The sequence below is a fragment of the Hyperolius riggenbachi genome, chromosome 2 (genome assembly GCF_040937935.1).
Source record: "Hyperolius riggenbachi isolate aHypRig1 chromosome 2, aHypRig1.pri, whole genome shotgun sequence".
Classification (NCBI taxonomy): Eukaryota; Metazoa; Chordata; class Amphibia; order Anura; family Hyperoliidae; genus Hyperolius; species Hyperolius riggenbachi.
Window position 1 is genome coordinate 86,709,321 of NC_090647.1, and position 26,503 is coordinate 86,735,823.

A 26,503-nucleotide genomic window follows, 5' to 3' on the forward strand; every position below is an offset into this window, starting at 1 on the left:
TGGTAATGTCCATTTATGTAATGCAGTGTTATACTGGTAAAACGTTCAAGTAAGAAGTGGATGTGGGATGTCCTCAGCATCAGAACTTAGTTTCAGATCTTTGAGCTAGAAAACCTAGTTAACGGGGAACCTAAATGCAGTTTAACTTACCTGGGGCATCTACCAGTCCCTGCAGCCGCCCTATACCCGCACAGTTACTGAGCCTCAGTCCCCCGCATCGCCCCTCTTTCGGTTCAGGCAACTCAGCAAGTCAATGCCACTGCGCCTGCACAGCCCTGGCCATGTGCGCCAATTGTGCTCCAGCCGCTAGGTGCGCCTTGTGCATGCACAGTAGAGTCCTTGGGAGTGTGATCAGGAGATGCATGGACTGGGGCCATGCACACACAAGAAACAGGGGCACTGCGGGTGTCAGGAAGATCACGGAGTGACGACGCAGGAACAGGAGGGCTGCAGGTGGCTGGGAGAAGTCCCACATAAGTGAAACCATGTTAAAGTAAGTCTCTATAGACTTGCATTGCCCTTGCGGTGGGGATGCCTAATGCTGGGCTATGCAGGCCACAGGTGTAAAAGGGGCCTAAAGCATAAATTTCATTCCCTGTTTGCAACGCAATGCGTAGATAACATGCAGCGCTGATTTCCCATTGTGTTCCTGCTGTGAACATAACCTAAGCCAATAAAGAGAATCAGTTTGGCAGGAGTGGATCTGGTGAACTTGTCTGCTCTCACCTGTAGTTGCAATGCAGTCAAAGCCAACAAATGCATAGAAGCAGGTAGCAGCACCAGACAGGACTCCGGCAAAACCAAACGGCATAAATCCACCAGAGCCGTAGTCCCACTTATCTTCTGTTTTACTGAAAAGGGGGAGAAGAGAGAAAGGTTATGTTCTGTAATCATTCAATTTCTAAATACAGACTACCCAGCAAGCTCATGGTGAAGCAGAACTCCTAGGAGTGTGTACGGGGCTACTAAGGACCAAAAAGACCTGTTACTAAAATGTTAAGCAAAATAAAAAAAGTTTGCCTTCCTAAAACAGAAGGCATTTGCGATAATTCAGGTTGGAGTGACCATATGATGTCTCCCACAATTCATCACTGAATTATGTATCCATTTGTAAACCTCTTAACATCATGCATGGTTTGCACATAGTAACGATAGGCTGCTGATGTCCAGCGATCCTCCGCATGGTATTTTGGCATAAAGACAACCTCTAATGCTCTGCAGTTGTCCCTCCCTATCCTCTAGAAAAGTGCTTATAGTAAAAGCCTCAGCGACATTCAATAGCTCTGCAATTAAACATTCAGACTGAGAGCCAGGAGAATGATTATTAAAAGACCACGAGATGAACATCAGAATCTACGCCCCATATGACACCAGTAAGGAATGGCCCCGATCACAGAAAAGGATTACCGTATTTTGCGGACTATAAGACTATAAGACGCACCTAGTTTTAGAGGGCAAAAACCAGGGGGAAAAAAAACCAAAACAATCTAGGTGCATCCATGATCCAGGAGTGTCCTATAGACCCCCAAGATGTCTCTGTTACACTACCCAACTATGCTTACCTCTGCTGCCCCACCAATTACACTAACCCCTGATGTCCCCACCCCCAGCTTCACTACACTTCACTAACCCTTAATGTCCCCCCCTCCCCCAGCTTCATTACATTACAGAAACCCCTGCTTCCCTCCCCACAACCTAGCTACAATAACTAACCACAGCAATTAAATTAAGGTCTCACCCATTATGATGAGGCTCCTGGTGAGGCTGCAGCAGCGTGATCCAGCGGTGATCCTGTGCAGTGTAGCAGACAGCCGCTGCAATGATCTCTAATGTCTGTGTCCATCTTCTAGCTTCTGCCTGGAGCGTCAGCAGCATGATAAGTGTTAATAGCTCCCCAGACGCATAGCAGCAGCCGCTGCAATGATCGGTAATGTCCATCTTCTATCCAGCTTGTCCCCGAGTGGCAGCAGCGCGTTCAGTGTAAACTTCCCGGGGAGGGCGGCATAGCAGCAGCCGCTGCAATGATCGGTAATGCAGGTCCGCTCTTCTGAGTGATGTTTTGTCCCTAATTCAGCTCCATTTCAGCTAATCCAGGCACAGCGGGACATCTTCAGCCACAAGACTTGCAGTGTCCATCAGAGGCCACCATACTGCCTTGCTTATTGGTTCACCCTTTGACCCCGGTGCACGTGCGTCACATGTTATAAGAGGGCGCCAATATTCAAGGCAGTATGGTGGCCTCTGATGGACACTGCGAGTCTTGTGGCTGAAGATGTCCCGCTGTGCCTGGATTAGCTGAAATGGGGCGGAATCAGGGACAAAACTCCACTCAGAAGAGCGGACCTGCATTACCGATCATTGCAGCGGCTGCTGCTATGCCGCCCTCCCCGTGGAGTTTACACTGAACGCGCTGTTACCGCTCGGGGACAAGCTGGAAGATGGCCATTACCGATCATTGCAGCGGCTGCTCCTTCGCCGCCCTCCCCGGGGAGTTTACACTGAACGTGCTGCTGCCGCTCAGGGACAAGCTGGAAGATGGCCATTACCGATCATTGCAGCGGCTGCTGCTATGTGTCTGGGGAGTTATTAACACTTATCATGCTGCTGACGCTCCAGGCAGAAGATGGACACAGACAGAGATCATTTCAGTCGCTGTTGCTATACCGCACAGGATCACGCTGCTGTGGCTGACACGTGCCCGGACAGGTAAATTGTTACATTCGGAGTATAAGACGCAGTCCCTTTTTCTCCCCACTTTTGGGGGAGAAAAAGTGCGTCTTATAGTCCGAAAAATACGGTATATGCATCGAAGTAGAAGAGAGGCTCTATGTAAACACAATCATACTTGTCTGGAAGTGTGAGGTTGGATACGTTGAATGTATTGAAGTCCTTTTCCGATAACTGCCAGTTCTTGATGGAGCCTTTCACGAACCCGGAAATGATGACAAACGCCAAGACCAGCACATTGACACAGGTGAAGACCTTATTGACCAGAGCAGATTCCTTCACTCCAAATGACAGTAGACCTGCACAACAGCGGGCGGGAAAAAAAGGACTGTAGAGCCAATGCGCTTCAATCAACTTAGCTTTATAAACCATTCAGTTTTACAACAGACTCCGAGCAGTGCAAAAAACTATGGAAAGATGCATATCATTTTAAAGCTCTCTTTCTCCTCTTTCCAATGATATATAAATCGCCGCCCTACGCCTTTTAGTTTTCGCTATTTTCGCGATAGAAATTGCTGCGGCCGCGATTTCAATCGCAAAAATAGAGAAAACTAAAAGGCGTAGGGCGACGATTTAGATGTCGCCAGAAAGAGGAGAAATAGAGCTTTAAAATGATATGCATCTTTCCATAGTTACTTTGTATTACACAGGACGACTTTTTCTGCTGAATTGAGCTGCTGACTTTGAGAAAAAGTCGCCCTGTGTAATACAATGTAATACAATGATTGCAACAATCATATGTTCTTCTACATTATGCCCATGTTAATTGGTACACTGTAAAAGAGGCAATAATCTACATAATAGTAGCGCTGTGTGCAAATACAAAAGATACTTGCGCATTAGACCATCTACCAGTGGCGCTCTGTACTTCCCTTGCAGGAAAAGTCTACTCTCAGATAGGATGGCAGCGGATCCATCACGAAACAGTCACACAGTGCACTCCAGGACATTTTATTGCAGCATATTTAATAGAAATGTGGTGGCACAGTTGCATAGCAACATCACATTGGAAATGTGGTGGCGCAGCTGCTAAGCAACATCACCACAGAGGGTACCTTGAACGATTGGTCAGCCAATTGCTGCATGTCATCCTGGGTAGTAACCAGAAAGTTTAGACAGAAAGCATGTGTCACCAGCTCTATACAGCAGATCGGTGAGTGGTTTATTTAAATAAACAGGGCATTATTTATCCTTTTTTGGTTTATAAGTCTTCCATCAGGACCACGGCCCAGTGGGTTGATGCTGACCCTGGATGGGGGAGCTTTGATTGGCTAAGATAATTAGCCAGACATTTATAAAGGGGATTCAAACCATTTGTATCAGAATTGAGCAAGAGCTTGAAAAAAGGGTATATAGCCTGAAACAGCAGGGCTGTCACTGACTTCAGCTATAAATTACAATAAAAAGCGTTCGTTTTTTTTTACTTATTGGTGGCGCTACCATTATGCTTGCATTGAAGAGTCCCCTAAGTATCAGAGGGACATTTTAGAGACAAAACTGCAACTACTGAGTGCTTCATTACCATGGGTGCCATCATTACACAGCTGGATACCCAGTCTGTTAGCTTTAGGATCACTTCAGGTATACTTTAAATACTTTTGGTATGGCTGCTCAAATGGGTTTTTTTTTTTATTGTAAGGCTTAAAGAATAGAGTTACAATTTCCCCTCAAAATCAACTTACATGCACCAACCGTACTATAATAAATTATTTTTCCTCAGTCGAAAAAAGTTACATTTTGTTAAAGCGGTATTGTCACCATAAAAATCAAATTTTAACAGTAACTGGTCTGATTGTATTAAGTGATAAAGATGCTAATCCTGCATTCAAAAAACTTTCAAAAAAAATTCTGCTGTTATGATTTGAAGTTATCATATACCTTAGGAGCACTGGCTCTTTAGTAGTCTGTGCCAAAGAATTGCATGCTGGGGGTTCTTTTTATCTAGAATATATTCCTCCTCTTCCCTTTATTTCCCTGCCTGCTGCTTATCTGAAACTTGATCCCCTACTCACTTGTGTTTACAAGCAAGGCTGAGGTGACTCAGCGATTGGAGGAGACAAGAAAAAAAGTAAAGGGCAGAAATTACATCACGAGTTAGCCTTAAAGGGGAACTTCAGCCTAAACAAACATACTGTCATTAAGTTACATTAGTTATGTTAATTAGAATAGATAGGTAATATAATCTCTTGCCCACCCTGTTTTAAAAGAACAGGCAAATGTTTGTGATTCATGGGGGCTGCCATCTTTGTCATGGGGGCAGCCATCTTTTTGGTTGAAAGGAGGTGACAAGGAGCAGGAGACACAGTTCCAACTGTCCTGTGTCCTGATTACCCCTCCCAGCTGCACACGCTAGGCTTCAAATGTCAAATTCAAAATGTAAAAAAAAAAAAAAATTTGCACCAAAAAAGCAGAACGAGAACAACAAAATCAGAAATCCCATCATGCTTTGCACAGCATCAGGGGAAAAAAGCCAGGGCAGTTTTCTTCTGTGCAGCTAAAAAATGAGGCTTGTATAAGAGAAACAAAGTTCTGATGCTGTGAAACTGTTAAAGAAACACCAAGCCTTTTCAGTGCTGCTGAGTCGATTTTTTAGTCCGGATGTTCACTTTAACTATGGGCAAAAGACATGGCCCCCACCAGCAGCATAATTCTCTTCTTCATTTACTATATAACATTCACTGAAATCATAACGTGGACAGCACAATACATGTTATGCAAGTAGCTCAAGTATTTATATACTTCTATATGTGTTTTTTTCCCCTGGCATAGTATGGCTGATCCTACTGCTTTAAAGCCCCTTGTATGGAGTACACAAAATACTGAACTGAAAGCAGCAACCTCAGTTCTGAAAGCATTCCAGAAATGTGCATTTCATTTCCTGGATAAGAGCAGATTACCTGTTAGCACCAGAATAATGATGACTGCGAAGAGATCAGGATAGTCAGCCAGTACACCCTCCACCTTCATATTGAAATGTTGTCTGCAGAACGTCTCAATATGTTTTCCAATGAGTTCATCAAACGTTGCGCTCCACGCACGAGCTACACTCGACGTACCTTAGAAAATAAAGTAAAAAACAAATGTTTTCATATTCATTCGTAGAACTCACAACTAATCATGTAATTAAAAGCATTGTGATTGCACCACTATGTCTTCTATGTTTCGATCAGTAAAAGTTCACTAGTTGTTCTGGAGCCGCATTTTTTATTACATTTCCACAGAACAACAAAAAGAGGAAAAAAAAAATAGCATCATAAGAGTAGAAGTGGAAAATTAGAAACTAAAGTATGTTGGAGCTACGGACAGAAATCTTTAAACACTCCCTTAAACCTCCCATTTTCCAACAAGCACACGCTCTAACTTAGGCCAGGGATCTGCAAACTTGGCTCTCCAGCTGTTAAGGAACTACAAGTCCCACAATGCATCTGCCTTTATTAATCATGACGTTGGCTGTCAGACTCCTGCAATGCATTATGGGACTTGGTAGTTCCTTAAAGCGGTATAAAACCCTGACATAATATTCAATAAAAACATGTTATCCTACTTTTTATATGCCATACGGTTATCATATTTCATTTAGAAATTATACGTTCCCAAAGTACACTTTTGCTCTGAAAGCTGACTTTGCATTTTATTTATAACTGCTTTATTCATGTTCTAACAAGCAGAAATGATTTCTAAATTGTCTGACTTTGTTCAGGGGACCCGGCAGCGTAGAAGTGTTTATTTACATTCCTCACTTGATACAATTAAACACAAGATAATCTGCGGATGCGTCCAGCTCTGCTGGCAGGGAAGCTTCTAAGTCCTGTGTGTAACCCTTTGAATGCTGTTCTAGTAAAGAAAAAAAAATGCTGGTTGTATATAATATGCTGTAAATAATCTATTAGAGCAAAGAAGAAATGCTGGGTTTCCTTCCGCTTTAACACCTGGATAGCCAAATATGCAGATCACTGACTTACGCCATTTCCGATCGGACCTCTGGCCAAGTTGTACTCCTTATTAGATAACCTAAAAGAACACTGCCTCCAGGTATGAATACTGCATAATACCCCACCTCTTGTTTCCCCCCCTTTACCTTTAGATTATAAAGCTCACAAGGGCAGGGCTCTCTCTTGCTTGAGTCTTGGAATTTGTTATACATTGTATCGATCATGTTTTTTTTGTCCCTGTAATTACCAATTCTGTATTTTGTATATTGGTGTACACCATTGTCTGTATTGTTTTGTAACCCATGTTTGTTTCTAACTTTGTATAGCGCCACAGAATTGGTTGGCACTTTATAAATGAATAATAACAACAACAACTTCTATTACAGTATATGGTAAGGAATTATATAAAGTTATACGAAACTTAGTTTGACATAAACTGCTTTGGCAGCACTGCAAACTTCCCTGAATACAAGTTCAGGCTGATATCACTTGTTATCTGGAGCCGTGTTTTGAATACAGAAGTGAGGCTACCTGATCTGTATAAGCCATAAAACCCGCCACCGGTGATGCACCAATCCATGGAGAGACGTCACTAGTGAGGTAACCATGTAAAGTTATAGCACAAATAAACCTTATGCCAAAGTAAAGCTTATAGCACAGAAACAAGGGGTGCAGTGCTAGGCTACAGGGATAGTAAATGAGATGCTGATTTGTCTGACTTGCAAGCAATGTGTATGCTGCCTAGAAACTGGACATTTAAAAACATTTCCTGCCAATTTGGATTGGCTCAAATCCAAGCTACATACAATTTGCATGAATCAAAAACAAAAATATTTTATTTGTGTTGAAGTGAAACAGCTGTAGTGCTATTTCCCCTACGCTGTGGTCTCATGACTACAGGAAACTGCTGCATGAGGAGCATGCTGGGAGAGAACCATGCTATTATTAGATGCTAAATATCTTCCAACACGCATCTGAAGAGGCAGTTTTCTGGAGGTCAGGGCCGGTTCTAGCTACAATGGGGCCCTGGGGCAAAAGTAACTTGGGGAAGGAGGCCTGATGCCCCACTTCCAACCAACACCCAGCCCCCAGAGCCAAATGCCAGGCCCGATCCAACTTCACCTAATGTATCCTTAGGTGTCCATCATATGCTCCCTAAAAAGCATTTTTGGGGTTCCCATTATTCATCACCTTTTCTGATACAGGGTAAACACACAGCATCCCCGCTGTCATGGGTCACATAGCTGGAGGGGAGGAGGGGCACCTTGGGTGCCCCCCATAGGCTTTGAGGCAATTGCCCCCTTTGCCTCTATGGAAGCACCGGCCTTGCTGGAGGTACAATGGGGTCACTCCTGTTAGGGAAAGTAAGAGGAAGGCCTTTTACCTTTAAAACCAAAAATTACTTTTGCATGACTATTTAGTTTAAGCAAGTGGTTTCAGCACCACCTACTTCCTTTAGGTGGAGAGGGTTGTGATTAGGGGGCTAGTGCTGAGAGAAGGTGAATTAGGGTTAGTACAGAGCAGAAGGATACCTTAGTAAAGTGGACCTTAATTCATGCACAGGACACAAGGAAAACAGAGAGAAATTCACCCTGTTGTGTTTTTAGAGATAAGAGCCTTTCTAATTCCCCCTCAGCTGAAAGTAATCACAAGTGTAATTTGCTCTCTCAGCTGTGACACAGATAACATGTAAACACAGGATGTTGACCCTTAGTCTGCTTCCATGAAAGCAGGAAGTAGACACTGCAGATGTATTGCAGGAGTTCTGTAAGCTGTGACAAAAGAAATGTTTTCCGAGTTCAGTAAGGATGTTAAGGGGGGGGGGGGCGCTGATGGGGATTAGGTTTCCAAATGCAAGGAAACTACCCTTCAAAATCCACACTACATTTGGGCGATTTTCTGACTTTAGCCAGTTATACAATTGAAGCCTTCTCTTGTGAGCACCTCTCCACTTTTAGGATGAGATTTGCCGTAAAGCGGATCCAAGATGAAAAACTAACTATAACAAGTAACTAGTCTATATATGTCTTACCTAAAGTTTAAAGCAAATCTAGCTGCAAACAGCTTCAACAGTATAGGATTATTTCTTCCTGTGATACAATGACTGCGGCCATGTTCTGTTTGTCACATTACACACAGGCAAGCTGCTGTGCATCTCCAGCCCTCAGCCTGTGAAAACTCCCACTCCCCTCCTCCCCGCTGCCTAAGAAATCTCTGGCTAGTAACCTCCTCCTTCCCAGATTGAGCTCCCACAAGCCCTTGCTACATCTGTCTCAAAGTGCCAAAGCACTCTGGAGAAGCTGAGGGCGAGGCTCGTTTAGTTTATAGGGAATTAGAGTATTAAAACAAACAAACAAAAAAAAGGATTTGGCTTGAATGCCCTATAAATTATATGAAAGGAACACAATTATGCAATGAGTAAAAGTTTATCTAGAATCTAACACCAGACTACCTCTGACCTATACAGGCTTCCTGGCACTAAAGGCAGTAAAACTACACTAACTTCATGACTCAGTGTAGTGTGATTGCTGATAGAGACTGGCTGGACTGGTACTACAACAACTGAACAAATTGTGTGGAATCTTGAATATCTACTATCGTTGCCAGAATGCTTCTGCCACAGTTTTCACTCTTAAACAGAGCCTAAACTGGAAAAAAAATGAAGCAGTTTAACTTACCCGGGACTTGTTCTAAGCCCCTGTAGCCCTTGCCGCAATTCTGCCATGCTACAGGTGCTAAATGATGTGGGGCAGCTTCACACATTTGAGATTCTCAGCTGAGACTTTGCAAATGACAGTCTCTGGAGAGTCATCCAGCATGTGTACATACACAGACTAAATTCTGATAAAGAGGAACTCCAGTGAACATAATGTAATAAAAGTGCTTCATTTTTACAATAATTATGTATAAATGATGTAGTCAGTGTTTGCTTGTTGTAAAATCTTTCCTTTCCCTTATTTACATTCTGACATTTATCACATGGTGACATTTGTACTGCTGGCAGGTGACATCACTGGAAGGAGATGCTGCTTCCTTTTTTGGCAGTTGGAAACAGCTGTAAACAGCTGTTATTTCCCACAATGCAACAAGGCTCCCACAGTGTGATGTCAGAACCATGGTCCTGACATCACACTGTGGGAGGGGTTTCTCAATATCAGCCATACAGAGCCCCCTGATGATCCGTTTGAGAAAAGGAATAGATTTCTCAAGGTAAAGGGGGCATCAGCTACTGAATGGGATGAAATTCAATTCTTGGTTATGGTTTCTCTTTAAAGGCAGCCATTCGTGAGAGTCTTGGGTGAAAACCTAGCATTAGCCCAACTGTCCCATGACCTTTAAAAAAGTTATGATGGATTGCTGAATAAGTGTCATATAGTCTTACACAGTCCCTTACTCTTAAGGATGCTGGTCACTTGTCCTCTCCATTGAACAGAACAGGCAGTTTGGATGTAGCCAAGCAGCATGTCTGTATAGTGCTCGTTTTCAAAGTGGTTATACAGAATGATCTCCAGTGATTGTTACGGATGACAGTGATCTAGATCCCGCACAGGCCTTTTCACAGTGCACAAGCCATATGCAGAGAGTAATACAAAATAGCCATTTGTGACTGGTTCTCTTCAATATCAGGTAGTAGAAGCAGAAGAGTATTGTACTGGGTTAGCCATCAGTAAAAGCAAGAAGTTTTGAATTAGGAAGATACCATTTATAGGCTAACTTAGAGGTAAATAAAAAGTAACCTTTTGGCTAATACGCCTCCTCCAGACTGTATATTAACAAGTATATATAAGCTGCATGTTTTAACATCTTGTTAGTATACAGGATGAAAGTCTGAAGAAGGCGTATTAGCCGAAAGTTTACTTTTTATTTACCTCTACGTTAGCCAATAAATGGTATCCCGATTTAAAACATCTTGCTTCAGTCTTGGGAACATCACAGGACTTACCTATAACATAAGAGAGGATTAAATTCCAGCCAGTTATAAAAGCCAGCAGCTCCCCCACTGTGACGTAGCTGTATAGATATGCAGAGCCAGTTTTTGGCACCCGAGCGCCGAACTCTGCATAACAAAGTCCGGCAAGGACAGAAGCCAAAGCTGCGATGAGAAAGCAGAGAACGATGGCGGGCCCAGCATTTTCCCTGGCCACAGCTCCGGCCAGCACATAGACCCCAGCGCCCAGCGTGCTGCCCACCCCGAGGGCAATCAAGTCAAAGGTGTTCAGGCATCGTGCCAATCTGCTCTCCTTGTCGTCAGGTCCAACAACCTTACGACGGAACAGCTGCTGTCCGAACTCGAGGATCACTTTATGGCTCATCTTCAAATTCTAAGATAGAAACAGAAAAAGGGAAATGATAAAGTTTAAATCCACCTCTAAGCAAATTATTAGTATTACACACTAATTCTATATTAATACACTAGTTATCCACTTTATTCATCAACTTGTTCCTTTGCATCATCCAATAAATAATTTGTGAATCTGCCAATTTATTTTTTCCCCTTAAGAGGATATTTAGGGCCCATCCAAACTAAGGCAAGGTTCACAGTGGACATTGCAGTTATCCTTGCGTGGCTTCACATAAAGTAAAGCATACTGTTAAGAGTATGCTTTACGGTCACTGTTAACGTGCTCCATCACTGACCTCATCACAATTAAACTGGCTGAGGGTGAAAGGGCCCTAATGCTGGGAATACACCATGATTTATTTATTATTTTTTTTTTTTGGGGGGGGGGGGGGGGGGGGTTGGTTTAGATACAGTGGGTTGCAAAAGTATTCAGCCCCCTTGAAGTTTTCCACATTTTGTCACATTACTGCCACAAACATGCATCAATTTTATTGGAATTCCACGTGAAAGACCAATACAAAGTGGTGTACACGTGAGAAGTGGATCGAAAATCGTACATCATTCCAAACATTTTTTACAAATAAATAACTGCAAAGTGTGGTGTGCGTAATTATTCGGCCCCCTGAGTCAATACTTTGTAGAACCACCTTTTGCTGCAATTACAGCTGCCAGTCTTTTAGGGGATGTCTCTACCAGCTTTGCACATCTAGAGACTGAAATCCTTGCCCATTCTTCTTTGCAAAACAGCTCCAGCTCAGTCAGATTAGATGGACAGCATTTGTGGACAGCAGTTTTCAGATCTTGCCACAGATTCGATTGGATTTAGATCTGGACTTTGACTGGGCCATTCTAACACATAGATATGTTTTGTTCTAAACCATTCCATTGTTTCCCTGCTTTATGTTTAGGGTCATTGTCCTGCTGGAAGGTGAACCTCCGCCCCAGTCTCAAGTCTTTTCCAGTCTCCAAGAGGTTTTCTTCCAAGTTTGCCCTGTATTTGGCTCCATCCATCTTCCCATCAACTCTGACCAGCTTCCCTGTCCCTGCTGAAGAGATGCACCCCCTGAGCATGATGCTGCCGCCACCATATTTGACAGTGGGGATGGTGTGTTCAGAGTGATGTGCAGTGTTAGTTTTCTGCCACACACAGCGTTTTGCATTTTGGCCAAAAAGTTCCATTTTGATCTCATCTGACCAGAGCACCTTCTTCCACATGGTTGCTGTGTTCCCCACATGGCTTGTGGCAAACTGCAAACGGGACATCTTATGCTTCCTGTTAACAATGCCTTTCTTCTTGCCACTCTTCCATAAAGGCCAACTTTGTACAGTGCATGACTAATAGTTGTCCTATGGACAGAGTCTCCCGCCTGAGCTGTAGATCTCTGCGGCTTGTCCAGAGTCACCATGGGCCTCTTGACTGCATTTCTGATCAGCGCTCTCCTTGTTCGGCCTGTGAGTTTAGGTGGATGGCCTTGTCTTGGTAAGTTTACAGTTGTGCCATACTCCTTCCATTTCTGAATGATCGCTTAAACAGTGCTCCTTGGGATGTTCAAGGCTTTGGAAATCTTTTTGTAGCCTGCTTTAAATTTCTCAATAACTTGATCCCTGACCTGTCTTGGACCTGGTCTTGTGTGTTCTTTGGACTTCACGGTGTTGTTGCTCCCAATATTCTCTTAGACAACCTCTGAGGCCGTCACAGAGCAGCTGTATTTGTACGGACATTAGATTACACACAGGCGCACTCTACTTAGTCATTAGCACTCATCAGGCAATGTCTATAGGCAACTGCAATCAGATCAAAGGGGGCCGAATAATTATGCACACACCACTTTGCAGTTATTTGTAAAAAAATGTTTGGAATCATGTATGATTTTCGTTCCACTTCTCACGTGTACACCACTTTGTGTTGGTCTTTCATGTGGAATTCCAATAAAATTGATTCATGTTTGTGGCAGTAATATGACAAAATGTGGAGAACTTCAAGGGGGCCGAATACTTTTGCAACCCACTGATTTTGATCGTTTTTCTCATGGAAGTGAATGGAAAGCAATCAGAAAAACAAAGTAAATCTGCCCCAAAAAAACAAACAAACTCAGAGTGTATTCCCAGCATAAGATCATTAGGCCACACTAGAATGACTTGACTTACGAAATACGAAACCTACTACTATGCCTCTGAATACTGTTGATATTATTGACTCATTCATCGCTAACACAATTTGTGTTATTTTATCACTTGTCGTTAGGCTTAGGTAGGCCGAAACACCACATGGTCAAGCACAATCCCCGTTTTCTGTAGTGCGGGTTTCATTCATAGTAGGAGATGAACATCTGCTGGTATTCCAGAGATACCATATTTTATATCATCTGTAGAGTTTGTTCAAGTGCAAACAGCCCCATTTACCTCTTCCTCTCAGGCGCTCACTCAAACACTGCTCTCAAAATTCCCACAACAAATGGAAGTATGTGGCGGGGACAAAAAGTTGCTACAGTCTTTGAAACGCCCAAAAATGAAGTTTTCTTTTCTTTACAAAAGTGGAACTAGAATGTCAGTTAACAGCCGCGGAATGTAGTCCCGACAAATATAAACATTTCTCAACTGCCTCTCCCTAGGCCACCAAACCGTGAACACATTTGCATGCTGTCGGAATCTGTTAAGACTACAAATAATCCAGCAACAGCACACTAAAGAATTTCGGAAGTTCCCAGTCACGCCTTCTGCATGCTGTGTCTGGTCTACGCTTACCCGATAATCAGATAAGAAAATCTGAGATGACAGAAATATGAAAGCTGCGACTTATGACTCACTTTCAGTGCTACTTCCCAGGCTGTTGTGCTGATCCTCGGCTTCCAATACTTTCTGAATGACTGACCCAGATGACTGACTCTAGTCTTGTAGGTGTCGAACAGACTAATGAAGCAAAATGAGGAGCAGGACAATCAGGCAGATAGAACTGGTTTATTGTAGTAATAAAAATGGTGGCCTTGTCATGCATTGCTGTTCTATCTCCTTTAAAAAGGCAATCACTTCTGCACAGGCAGTTATTTGCCCCAAAAGTACATTAAAGCAGAGTTCCCAAACCCTGTCCTCAAGGCTCATCAACAGCGCAAGTTTTGCAGAAAACCACAAACCTGCACAGGTAGAGTAATTCGGGTCTCAGCAGAGCTGATTAACTCCCAATGTGGATTTCCACAAAACATGCACTGTTGGTGGGCCTTGAAGACAGGGTTGGGGAACTGTGCATTAACCAGTTCACCCTCAAGGGTTTTTATCCTAACGGACCAGAGCAATTTTCAGTTGTCAGTGCTCCTCCCTTTTATTCCCTAATAACTTTATTACTACTTATCACAAGAAAATGATCTATACCTCGTTTTTTTCGCCACCAATTAGGCTTTCTGTGGATAGTACATTTTGCTAAGAATTTTTTTATTCTAAATGCGTTTTAATGAGAAAAACAGAAAAAAAAAGAAAAAAAAATTCTCAGTTTTCAACCATTATAGTTTTAAAATTAAACATTCTCCTGTGGATAAAACAAACACGTTTTATTTGTCAAGTTGTCCCCAATATTTAACAGTTTAAATGATGTCCCTATCACAATGTATGGCGACAGTATATTATTTTGAAATATAAGTGTTATTTTTCTGTTGTGTTTTTTTTTATTCTGGCCATAATTACAAGCCCCTATGTAATAAATTAAAATTAATTTCCCCCCATAAAATATAAATTAACAAAGCTGAGTCCCTAAGGCAACTATTTGTTTTTTTTTTAGCTGATTTTTTTTTTTACAAGTGTTTTTTTTTTTGGGGGGGGGGGGGGGGGGGAGTGTAATTTTATTAAGATCTGTATGTACTTGAAAATGAATGTATTTTGTAGGTGTAATGTACTTTTTGGCCACAAAATGGCGCTAGTGAACACTCATAGGAAATGTTCACTTTTTTTTTTCTTCTTCACTTTATTTAATTGTTACATTTCCTGTTATTGTGAATGGACGTAGCCGCTGTTCGCGGTCACGTCCATTCACTCCAGGCACTGCGATTGGGTAGAGGACCGTTCGGTCCTCTTCCCCAATCACCCAGCACGGAAGCCCGACGGAAAAAGCGGCGGTAGCGGCGCACACACGGCGGGAACGCGGGACGTATTAAAACGTCATGTTGCTGTTAATAGCGGTAAGCATGACGTTTTAATACGTTAGGATGTCAGTAAATGGTTAAAGGACACCTGAAGTGAGAGGTACATGGAGGTTGCAATATTTATTACCTTTTACACAATACCAGTTGCCTGGTTTCCTGCTGATCTTCCAGGCATTGCCAACGTCTGAATCACACACCTGAAACAGGCGTGCAGCAAATCCAGTCAAACACCTGATCTGCGTGCTGGTCCAGGGCCTATGACTAAAAGTGTTATGGCTGGTACACACCATGCAATTTCCCGTCAGATCGGGGGTCAAATCAATCATTTCCAACAGGTCCGATCTGATTTTTAAATTTGAAAAAAATTAAAAAAAAAATTGACAAAAGAAATCTGATCGGTTTTCAGATCAATTTTGTACATAAAAGATTGGAAACTAAATCACAAAAACGATCAGAAATCAGATTGATCTGTTGGAAATTATAAAAATTCAAACCATCTGAGCATTAGTGGCAGAGAATCAGCAGGATGCCAGGCAACTCGTATTGTTTTAAAAGAAATAAATGTCAGCCTCCATATTAAAAACCAACATAGAACCACCTACCTGGGATGCTGGGCATAGACACCTAATCACTGCAGCGTAGCGCCACCAATCTCCCCCCCCCCCACCACACACACACACACACACACACACACACACACACACACACACACACACACACACACACACACACACACACACACACACACACACACACACACACACACACACACACACACACACACACACACACACACACACACACACACACACACACACACACACCATAAAGTGAGCAGTTCATAGAAATGATCAATGAACAATTGTTCACAGATCCCATCTGATGAGCACGGGAAAAGCTCATTTTCATTACAAACGTTTGTTTATCAGGAATATTGGCGAATTAGCAGTGGCAATCACTGAAATGCGTGGCCATAATGCAAGACATGCTGTGCGGTGTTGGATATTGGTTGAATGCTTCACTGTATGCATTTTCCCCTCCAATGAAACCCAGTTTTTACAGGGAATGTAGCGTCCCAGTGTGAGCCTAGCCTTAGGGCCAGTTTCCATTACAAGCGGTGCAATGCAGCTACACAGCCGTGTCCTGAAACCAATGCACGGCAATGGAACAGTCTATTGTGTGCACTGCGTGCGGAGCAATCCGAGAATCTGCAGCATGCTGCAGATTCTCACACAGCCACAGTCGCCCCTTCCATACACTTCTGCATCTCTCGATGTGGAAGTGACGCGAACAGCAGCGGAAGTGATGCAAGGCAACGAGGCAGCCGCATTTGCATCACTATACAATGGAAAAGGGCCCTCAGGCTGAGTTCCCACATGAACAGAGAACTGACTTTTTTTTGTCCCTTCTTTGCTCAAATAGTGAACGGCTCCGATTTTATAAATAGGAGCCGTTCACACTTGTCACTCTGCAACGGATCCACAGTGTCTCTTGCAGCAAGCGGACAACACTTCTGTGCAGTCCATGATAATCCCAGGAAGGTGGATGCGTTTCACCATATAGCCTATGGGGACACACATCCATCCCAGGCTCCAGGGGGAGCAGTGGAGCGGACTCTACACTGTGGGACACCGACACACAAGTGGAAACAGAGCCTGAAAGAGTCTCCAAGTTGTATAGAAACGACCGAGCAGCTGCACACATGTAATGCATGACATCACAAAAGTAATTCCTTATCTCTGCTGATACAACTGTCCTCCCTTTTCACAAAATCAAAAGCACATTTTGTTTGATTTCTGAACTACTTTATCTTAGCAGCCTTGGAGCCACTGGTGAGAATTTCTTCCTGGAAAGGTTACTAAACTGATCACAAGCTGCACTCTGCAGTAAATGAAAACAAGCAGAAGATTATAAACAAAAACATAAAAGTAATGAACATGCACCCCACTAACAAGCAGCAGTGAATTTGTGAAGCATAAAACAAATCTGATCAGTAGGGAGAAGCACACAGGCTACAGCCCTACCCTTAGTAAATATGGGTTTATACCATCAGTTAATCATTCAACCCTGGCAGGAAAAGTAAACACTCGAGCCTTCAGGGCGCACTCACTAGTAGCACTATAGGATGCTGGTGTTCTGACCCTAGTTTAGCCACCAACTTTTTTAATGCAGAGAATGGGAAACTTGCATTAATTACAAATGCAGAAAGTCTTGTGCATCCTACAGCTGTAGTTTTTGCATGTCAGCTACTTGGCACCTCAATGTCCTGCTGACATTGAAATCTTATTGGAGAACAGCTGTGAAAACTCCTCCCCCATTATATCATCATCCACACTTGGTAGGAGGAAGCGGATAGTCTCATCTATCACTTGACCCTTCTCACCTCCTCACTATTTGGAGATACTCTTTGTGGCCAGAACTACAGCTATACAATTGAGTAAAGATATTTCAATGAACCAGTTTATTGTAGGGAAAAAAAAAATGTAAACATTTCTTTATAATAAAAAAGAAAAAAAAAAGTGTCATAATAAAGACAAGCGAGAACAGGAGTCTTAGCGTAAGCAGACACAGAACAGTGTGAGGAAAAGGTACATTTTGTTTTTTTAATTGTACCAGAGCTGAACAAAAGAAAAAAAAAGTGCTATACATACCTGGGGTTTCCTCCAGCCCCATAAGCATGGATCGCTCCCATGCCACCATCCTCAGCATTCTGCAGCTCCGGTACTGGATCCCATCACTTCTGCCAGTCAGGGCCAGTCTGCTCTTTGCGTACTTCTCCAGCAGTCACTGGAGAGATATGTAGAGGGCGCACTTCTCTTGCGTAGACTGGCCGCGGCTGACAGAAGTGACAGAACCGGGTACCGGAGCTGCAGAATGCTGAGGATGGTGGCATGGGAGCGATCCAAGCTTATGGGGCTGGAGGAAGCCCCAGGTATGTATAGCACTTTTTGTTCAGCTCTGGGTTCCTTTAAACATGCACTGAGCAGGGAGGTCCTAAAGCTGCAGCTACTCAAAGGTTTGTTTTAGCAAAGTGAGGAAGTGGGTATAGTCAGGTGATCTGCTGCATGTGTTGGCAACAAGAAGCAGCATAGATTCCTCTTTGTAACGCGGTTTGCCACACGGCAATGCACCACCTATGGCGACGTTCACAGTGCAGCAGCATGTACTACGGCATGTGGGATGGTAATGCTACCACAAACCACATGCTTTAACAGGTACAGTGAAGCTCACTTTTCATTGGCTGTACGCGATGCAATACGGCTGTAACATGCAGCAGGATTTTTACGCTCCGTTGCGTTCCTGTTATACAGGGAACACAATGCAACACTCCACTGTAAACGTGGCCTGATATTCGCAAGACTGCAGCTCCGTTCACTGAGGATTGTTGGTTTCAATTCCTACCAGGATTATTAATAAAAGGACTGTTGGCATAGTCCCAGCGTGGGTTACTGCTCATCAATGGACAGCTGCTGCGGCGCTAGCCTATTTCCTGAACAAGAAATACACAATGTGCATGGGTAATCTACACGCTTACTACTTCCTCCACACCCACATCCTCTTCACACTAACGAAGTAAACATGCAGCCACTAGAAAGACAAAAGGAAGTAACTGTGACTCAAGGGACCTTTGCATGAGCCTACCTTAAAAATAAATGTGAATACATGTGTGATGTACAATTAATCTGTGACTTAAAGTGGACCTGAACTCTTGCATAGGACAGAAGGAAAACAGAGAACTGCACCCTGTATGTATTTAGAGAGTTTAGCCTGTCTACTTACCCCTCATCTGTGACTAAGCACAAGTGTAATTTAATATATTGGCTGTGTCAGCTCAGAAATCTTGGCAGAGCAGCCAATTTGTACACACAGGATGTTAACCCTATGTCTGCTTCCATGAGGATTACTGTAGGATTTGTATCAGCTGTAACAAAAATGTTTTTCTTAAACCACTTCAGGACGAGAGCAATTTTCACAAATCAGCACTGTTCCCATTCATTTGTCAATAACTTTATTACTACTAATCGCACCTAAATTTATATATTTTTTTTCAGGACAAATTAGGCTTTTAGTGTGTGAACATTTTGTTTAGTAATTACCTTATTTTCTATGCATTTTAAAGGGAAATTAAGGTAAATAAATAGAAAACACACTATTTCTCCTTTTACATCCAATAGTTTTACAATAAACAGTGCTAACTATAAGTTAAACCCACAAATTGTATTTGCTCATCCAACCTGGTTATTACAACATTAAGGGCCCGTTCAGACTGCACGCGTTTCCAGCCGCGTTTTGGAAACGCGTGCAGGAGGCCGACACGCACGACATCAGACAGTGCATAGAGTGCACTGTCTGATGTTCACACTGCATGCGTTCCGGACCTGTGCGGTCCGGGAACGCATGCTGCACGCAGATTTTGTCAAAACGCGTGGCTGTCCCATTCACTTTTCAGTGATGGGATCAGCCAAGCAGCGCACACAAACGCGGATGGCGTGCGTTCGTACGCGTTGCGTTCCGCACGCATGGCCATCCGCATTTGTGATCTGAACGGGCCCTTAGAATATGTTCCTAGCACAATGTGTGGTGACATATTGTATTTGGACATAAAGGTGTCTTTTTTTCCATTTTGTGTTTTTTTTTTGCTTTCTCATTGTATACTAATCGATGACGAGACCTTATTTGCAAAAATAACAGTAATATACCCTCATGGCATACATATTTAACAGCCATGTTCCTAAGGTAACAATACATGGTTTTTCTCTTATATTCTGTCACTTTTTCATTTTACAAGTCTTATTTTGTTACAGAATATGCAAAAATGTAATAGCTTTTGAGTCAGTTTGTGACTAAAAACAATACACAAGACATGGACCTCAATCCTAAAACGCTCTAAACTCCATTCTACAACTTATCTGGGTTAAAATGTTACCACAGGTCTCTAGTAGTTTTGCTAAGACTTTCCCAAGTTTGATCATAGTTTTGAAAATTACACAAATTTACATGTTGTATTGAGTTTGTCCCTACTCATTTTTTATGTGACGTGCACCCAAGCTTTAAGACACACCAAAATGTATTCTACAACTCTTCACGGTTAAAATAATACCACATATGCCTCATTTAGTAACAAACTGGTGGTGCAGTCTCCACAACTACACTGGACAAATATATTGGTCCAGTTAGGCTTAAGTGGTTAAAGGTTATTAAGCTGTTGCTTATGCTTTAGAGCAAAGAAGTTCAGTGTTCAGGTCCGCTTTAAGAATATGTGGTCAACGCTAAAATTCACAGCACCATCCAGTGCCTGTAGTAATTCTAGAATCTAACAGCATCCACTGAACACTGTTCTACAACACATTCATTATATGGTAGGTGTCTGGGTATTTCATCCACCACACTAGAACTCTGGAATGTGTGCAGTAAGCACGACAAAATGTCTTCCATAAAAACACAGAAAAGGGTGTTAATTTAAAGCCACTACACTATATTGATGAGCCCCCCACAGCAGTGTAGCCAGCCATTAGTTTATTCTTACATTATACAGTAGAGACTCTACGAGCAATGCCTATCAGTTGCCCTTCTTTGTAATCAGCAATTCTATTGGGAATATCACAGCTGAAGTTGCAGAGCGATAATAGGTCAGCCTGTTATTCAGATGGCCATAACCCATTACCCATAGCAAGCTGAACTTTTCAAGACAACCAAATCAATAACTTTCCACAGAAAAGAACTTTTAAAAATGGTGACGCCACGCATGGAAATTGTGTTACACAGGATTCCAGCTTGGCACACCACTATATCGAAGCTGCTCCATATGCAATTAACTTTTTCTCCATAGATATTTTCACACCTTGTCAATAAAATGCAGGGCTGTGGAGTCGGTCCAAAAATCCACCGACTCAGACTCCGACTCCTCAGTTTAGGATTCCACCGACTCCGACTCCACGACTCCGACTCCTCTAATTTGCATATTACAATTTTGTTGATTAACAGTATGTAACATGAAATTCGTCTCTTAACTGCCAACGCTTAGGAATTTTACAAGACAGCTGAAGTGAGAAGGATATGTAGACTACTATATTTATTCCCTTTAGACTAAAACTAGTCCTTGGTAAGAGTACTTGTAAAAGGTACAAACCGGAACAAAGAACATCTATCAGGCCCTAGGCAATGTAACTGTGGGTACATGTAAGAATGATGTGCAGGTACTCTGCAGGGGAATGAGGAGATTGTAAACAGACAACACCTCTGTGTTCAATGTGGACAGCATTCTCAGTGGATTCCCTGCAGCTCTGTGGGGAGTGCATATGTAGAGTATAGTACTACTGTGTAACAAAGTAAACCTGAGACAGATGAAATTAAAGTTTTATACATACCTGGGGCTTCCTCCAGCTGCCTTCAGGATAATCAGTCCCTCTATGTCCTCCTCCACCACCTGGATCTTCTGCTATGAGTCCAGGTACTTGAGCCAGTCGGGCGTAGTGCGCATGCACACACTCCGCCGCCAGGAGCATACTACACCTGTGCAGCACTATTGCGCAGGTGCAGAATGTTCCTGGCTGTGGGAGCGGCATGCGGCCGGACAGCGCTGACTGGCTGAATTACCAGGACTCATAGCAGAAGATCCGGGTGGTGGAGGACAGCAAGGGACTGATTAGCCTGAAGGGGGCTGGAGGACAAGTAACTAATTTTGACTGGTTTATTTCATTTTTGTGGACTAAGCACAGCTATTACTGTATATATACATTATTTTTAATGACTATTATCTGAGAAATAGAACATTTTATCATATTTTCTATTTTAATTACAGTTACAAATTCATTAGGAGTCGGAGTCGGTGCATTTTTTCCCGACTCCGACTCCAGGCACCCAAAATTGCCCGACTCCACGACTCCGACTCCACAGCCCTGCCCACACCTCTGTTCCTCTCCGATTGGCCAATATTTCTCATACTGAGACAATGCACTTTCAATAGTGAAGGGTGGGTAAATCAGGCAGAGGAGACTAGGGGAAGAAATGTCATCAGAATTGGCTCCAAAATGGCCACACTTAAAATGGGAAATGCTAAAAAGGATTCTCTTTTTTTACTGTAGAAAAACTACTAACATCAAAACGTGGACAGTGCCATACATATGCTATGTAAGTAGAGCAAGTATTTATCTACTTATATATGTGGTGGTGGGGTTTCTGAGATAGTATGGCTGACCGCTCCTCTTTAAGAAATGCTGTACACTATCAATTGGAGACTATAAAGTCTAAACTAGACAGGTTATGCATGGTGTTCTTCTAAAAAGTTATAATGACTTTGGCAGCATTTTCAGCTTAACTCACACGGAGTCCCCCTGTACGCCAACTTCTTGCAATAAGCCCTGCCCCTTGCAGCCAAGTGCCATGGCACTCTCTGTATCAGAGATTGTTGCAAGGGGGCGTGGCTAAGCTACAGAAGATGGTGCAAGGCAAGCTTTACTGAATACGCTGCTTAAGTCAGTATAATTTTTTAGACGAATACCATGCATAACATATCTAGTTTAGACTTTGTAGTCTCTAAGAGTTCACATACCTTTTATTATTTAGGGCAGAGGTGAATCTGGTTTATCCTTGCCAATTTTTCGCAGTAACACACTATGATCCATGCGACCCACAGTGAACAGAACCTCCACGCTGCAGATTCTCAAAGCAGTGAGAGTGAGAATTTCATTCTTATTGTTGCTGGACATATACCAGGAACAGCAAGACTCCTGTAGAGTCTACCAAGAACAATCTGTCAGTGTTTAGCCTTCGTGGCCAGCCCTGGAGACTTCATATTCAGTGGTCAGTTAGTCTTGCCAAGAAACATATGTGCTCTGTGACAAAGACATTCTGTCCATAAAAGTAACAGAACTGTTCAAATATACACGATAGTAGCAGCTCTTCTGCTAGCTTATAATTTTTTTTCCCTGAAAACACCAGTTTGAATAGAACATGGTCATGAAGGCTGGAATTCCAAACAGTGGAACAGAGAATATTGGCTTATGCACTCCCCAGAACCAGTAAGAGCTGGCTAGAGGGGTTGTGTGAGAAAAAGATACAGCTGTGTTCATTATCTTCATCCCACAAACTATTATTCTCCCCCTACCCCCACCCAAAGGATAAGATATGCAACTTGCGCAGTCATACACGGCACAGGACTACGTGTGTTTAGTGGGTGAGATTTAGCAGCTGATCATATTTAAATAATCAATGTACATCATAAAGGAGATTGACATAACAGAAAGGAAGGACAACACTGATGACACATTTTTGTGTCATTCTTAATTATGGTCATCCTTTGACTTTCACAATTAAAAAGGAACCAGGAAAAGGATAAAAAGCTTGTTGGCCAAAGCATTTATTTAGCTTGCTTGTCTTTTTACATGTTAATTAGGGAACCTCCAATTATTCTCAGCAGCACAAGATTTTTTTTTTATTTTTTTTTTAAGCTTTAAATTTGGTTAGTGTAGGAAAGGGTTAATATTGCTGTGTGTCCCAGATACAGAGCTTTTCCTCTCACTTCCACACCATGGTCTGTCCCTCTTGAAGAGAAATGATATAAATGTTCACTGTTTGGGTCCTAGCACAACAATAAAAACCCAAAAGAAGCTCTAATGCCTTACTACACTGTCCAAAACGAAGTTTTTTTTTTCTTTCTTGCAGTTGGGCCTTAAAAATAACCACCCACAGAAAGCATGTAAGGTTTTAAAGTGAATGGGAACCGCATTTTAAAAAAAATGAAGCAAATCCTTACCTAAGGAGAGGGAAGGCTCTGGGGCGTATAGAGCCTTCCGTCTCCTCTCTCGGTGCTCTCTATCCTGTGCTGGCTCCCCCCGTTTCAATCCACCACCGAAAGGGTATTCGGAAGTCTTTGGGAGCAGTGTCCTCCCGAAGACGTGCGGCTCCATACTGCACAGGCGTGAGAGAGCGTGCTTGCGCAGGCGCAGTACAGGGCCGCCCTTCTTCAGGAGCACTCTGGCTCCCTGAAAATTTCTGAAGCCTCCTTCGGCCGGGGAAAGCAGTATTTGACTAAATTAGTCAAATACTGCTACCGGGCGAGCCAGCACTGGAACGAGGGGACCAGGAGAGGAGCTGGAAGGCTCTATAGGACCCAGAGCCTTCCCTCTCCTTAGGTAAGGATCTGTCTCATTTTTTTAAATGCGGTTCCCATTCACTTTAAGGAAGACGGAAGTAGACGGCTATGGGAACATCTATTTAGATTACCTATAAGGAAATGTTATTTTTCTGGCTGTAGCGCTGATATTTTTCCCCCTAAGTTTTCCTCAGTCACACCCCTGCTCTATCATTATGAAGCCAAAGGAGTCTGCCTGTCCAGCATGTACTAAAGCAGCCCTGTATTTCCAGAATTCAGCTTTGCATATGCTTGCCAAACAGATTGTTATCCAGCTTTTATCAAAAAATTTTTTAAACAAACCTCAACTGAAAACAAACTTATGAGCCAATTGTATGTAGTACGACTGGTAAATAGAACATTAGTAACGTAGGACTGAGTCTCATTTTTATTTTAAGCTTAAAGCGAACCTAAACTCTTGCATAGGAGACAAGAAACACAAAGAGAAATCCACTCTGTGTGTGTTTGCAGAGAACAGCCTGTCTAATTCTCCTCTACCGGCAAGTAATCAGCAAGTGTAATTTGAGCTGTCAACCTCTGCTGAGTTCTGTACTAATATGTAAACATGGGAGGATAACCCTTTCTGTGCTCCCAAGAAACCAGCAAGTAAACACTCTGCAAGGATGTCTACAGGAGCTCTATAAGCTGTAACAATGTTTTTTTCTATAAAGGTTATTATGCTGTTAATTATCTTTTTAGAGCAGAGAGGAAGTTAGGTGTTTAGAACTGCTTTAAATAGACACTGAAGCGAAAAAAAAATTATGATATAATTAGTTGTGTAGTACAGCTAAGAAATAAAGCATCAGGAGCAAAGACAGAAGTCTAATATTTGTTTCCAGTACTGGAAGAGTTAAGAAACTCCAGTTATCTATGCAAATAGCCATTGAGCTCTGCGACTTTCAAGTCGCAGAGAGCTCTGACTTCTAATTAGGTTATCTCAGCTGTATTGTGTTTTTCTTTTGCAGAGACAGGTCAAAAGTTCACTGCCTATTCTGTAAAAATGATGCAAGGTTAAAAAAAATAAAAATAAAAGCTGTATACTGAAACTGAAAATATTTTTGCTACCAATGTTCTACTAATTACCCCTACTACACAACCAATTCATGAGATCATAATTTTGTTTCGCTTCAGTGTCTGTTTAAAAGGGCAACATTTTTCAGACTGTACACTAAACAGCAGCCTTGCCAATCTGATGTAAAATCTGTTCCATTCAGCTGCAAAACAGACAGAAGTAAAAACCCTTTGAACCTTTAAGCTCAGAAATGTTATCAGCATGGTTTCCTCGGCAAAAAATAAATAAATGTTTTGTCTTCTATGTTTTCTATTTTTCAGGACATGGAGCTGTATTCAGAAAGCTGTCTCTGCCATATTTGCATAGATAACAGATCTATTTGTTTAACACTTGCCATGCAGGAAAGTGCTTATACTCAAACATTCCTACCTCACAACTGCATGTTGGGATGTTTCATTAGCAAAGCCTGCAAGCCAACCAGCCCAGTCTTCTAGCTACAGTACAGTGGAGAATGGCAACAAGCAAGCATGAAATCAGGAAATCTGTAGCCAACTGATGATCCCCCCATACAGAAGCTTTGCTGAAGTAATGAAGCAAATATAGGCCCAAACAGAAAAAAAACAACTTTGGAATCTTTTTTTACCCCTATAAATATGCCAGGTGGCATATAGGGGCAGTACGGCTAGCACTATCCCAAGGGTTATGCAATTAAAAGACGTATAGAAAGATTGTATTTCCAATCAGTAGTGCTTCTGGAACCACGACAAGTGTTAAATCTAAGGTATTAAAAAGCAATAGCATGTTAAAGGCTACAACAACACTGCCTGATACTCCAGAGGTGTTTACTTGCATGTAGACTATGGCCTGAAAACCATTGAATTTCATTTTTAAGCCTCATAAATACCGCATCTTCCAAGCTCTGTAAACCTTTAGTTGCGTATCCATTATAGTCATTCATCCAACCTGCACTTTATATGAATAGGACTACATAAACCCTGAGTAAATATAAATACATGAATTGCTCTGTTCCATCACAACACAACGTCTATGGAATGTTCAGTAGGGCACTGTACTGAGGTAAACCCTGACTGGAAAGAGTCCATTAGCACTGTTCTGTCAGACTTTCCAAACTTTACTCATGAACATGAATGTGAGCTGGAATAGCATACATGACAGGTCTGCCCTTATCTGTATGACCCTGAACAGGATCCTCAACAACTGAATCAA

General features: G+C 42.4%; 1 protein-coding gene across 1 annotated transcript in view; it reads right to left on the reverse strand.

The window, feature by feature from the left end:
• Positions 1 to 26,503, reverse strand: part of SLC7A1 (solute carrier family 7 member 1) — a 79,689-nt gene that overhangs the window by 27,027 nt on the left and 26,159 nt on the right. The window contains exons 2-5 of the mRNA XM_068267025.1: positions 10,603 to 10,981; positions 5,625 to 5,783; positions 2,846 to 3,026; positions 727 to 851 (exon numbers count right to left, since the gene is read on the reverse strand). Coding sequence (XP_068123126.1) covers positions 727 to 851; positions 2,846 to 3,026; positions 5,625 to 5,783; positions 10,603 to 10,972 — 835 coding nt within the window. The 5' untranslated portion in view covers positions 10,973 to 10,981. The remainder of the gene's footprint in view (positions 1 to 726; positions 852 to 2,845; positions 3,027 to 5,624; positions 5,784 to 10,602; positions 10,982 to 26,503) is intronic.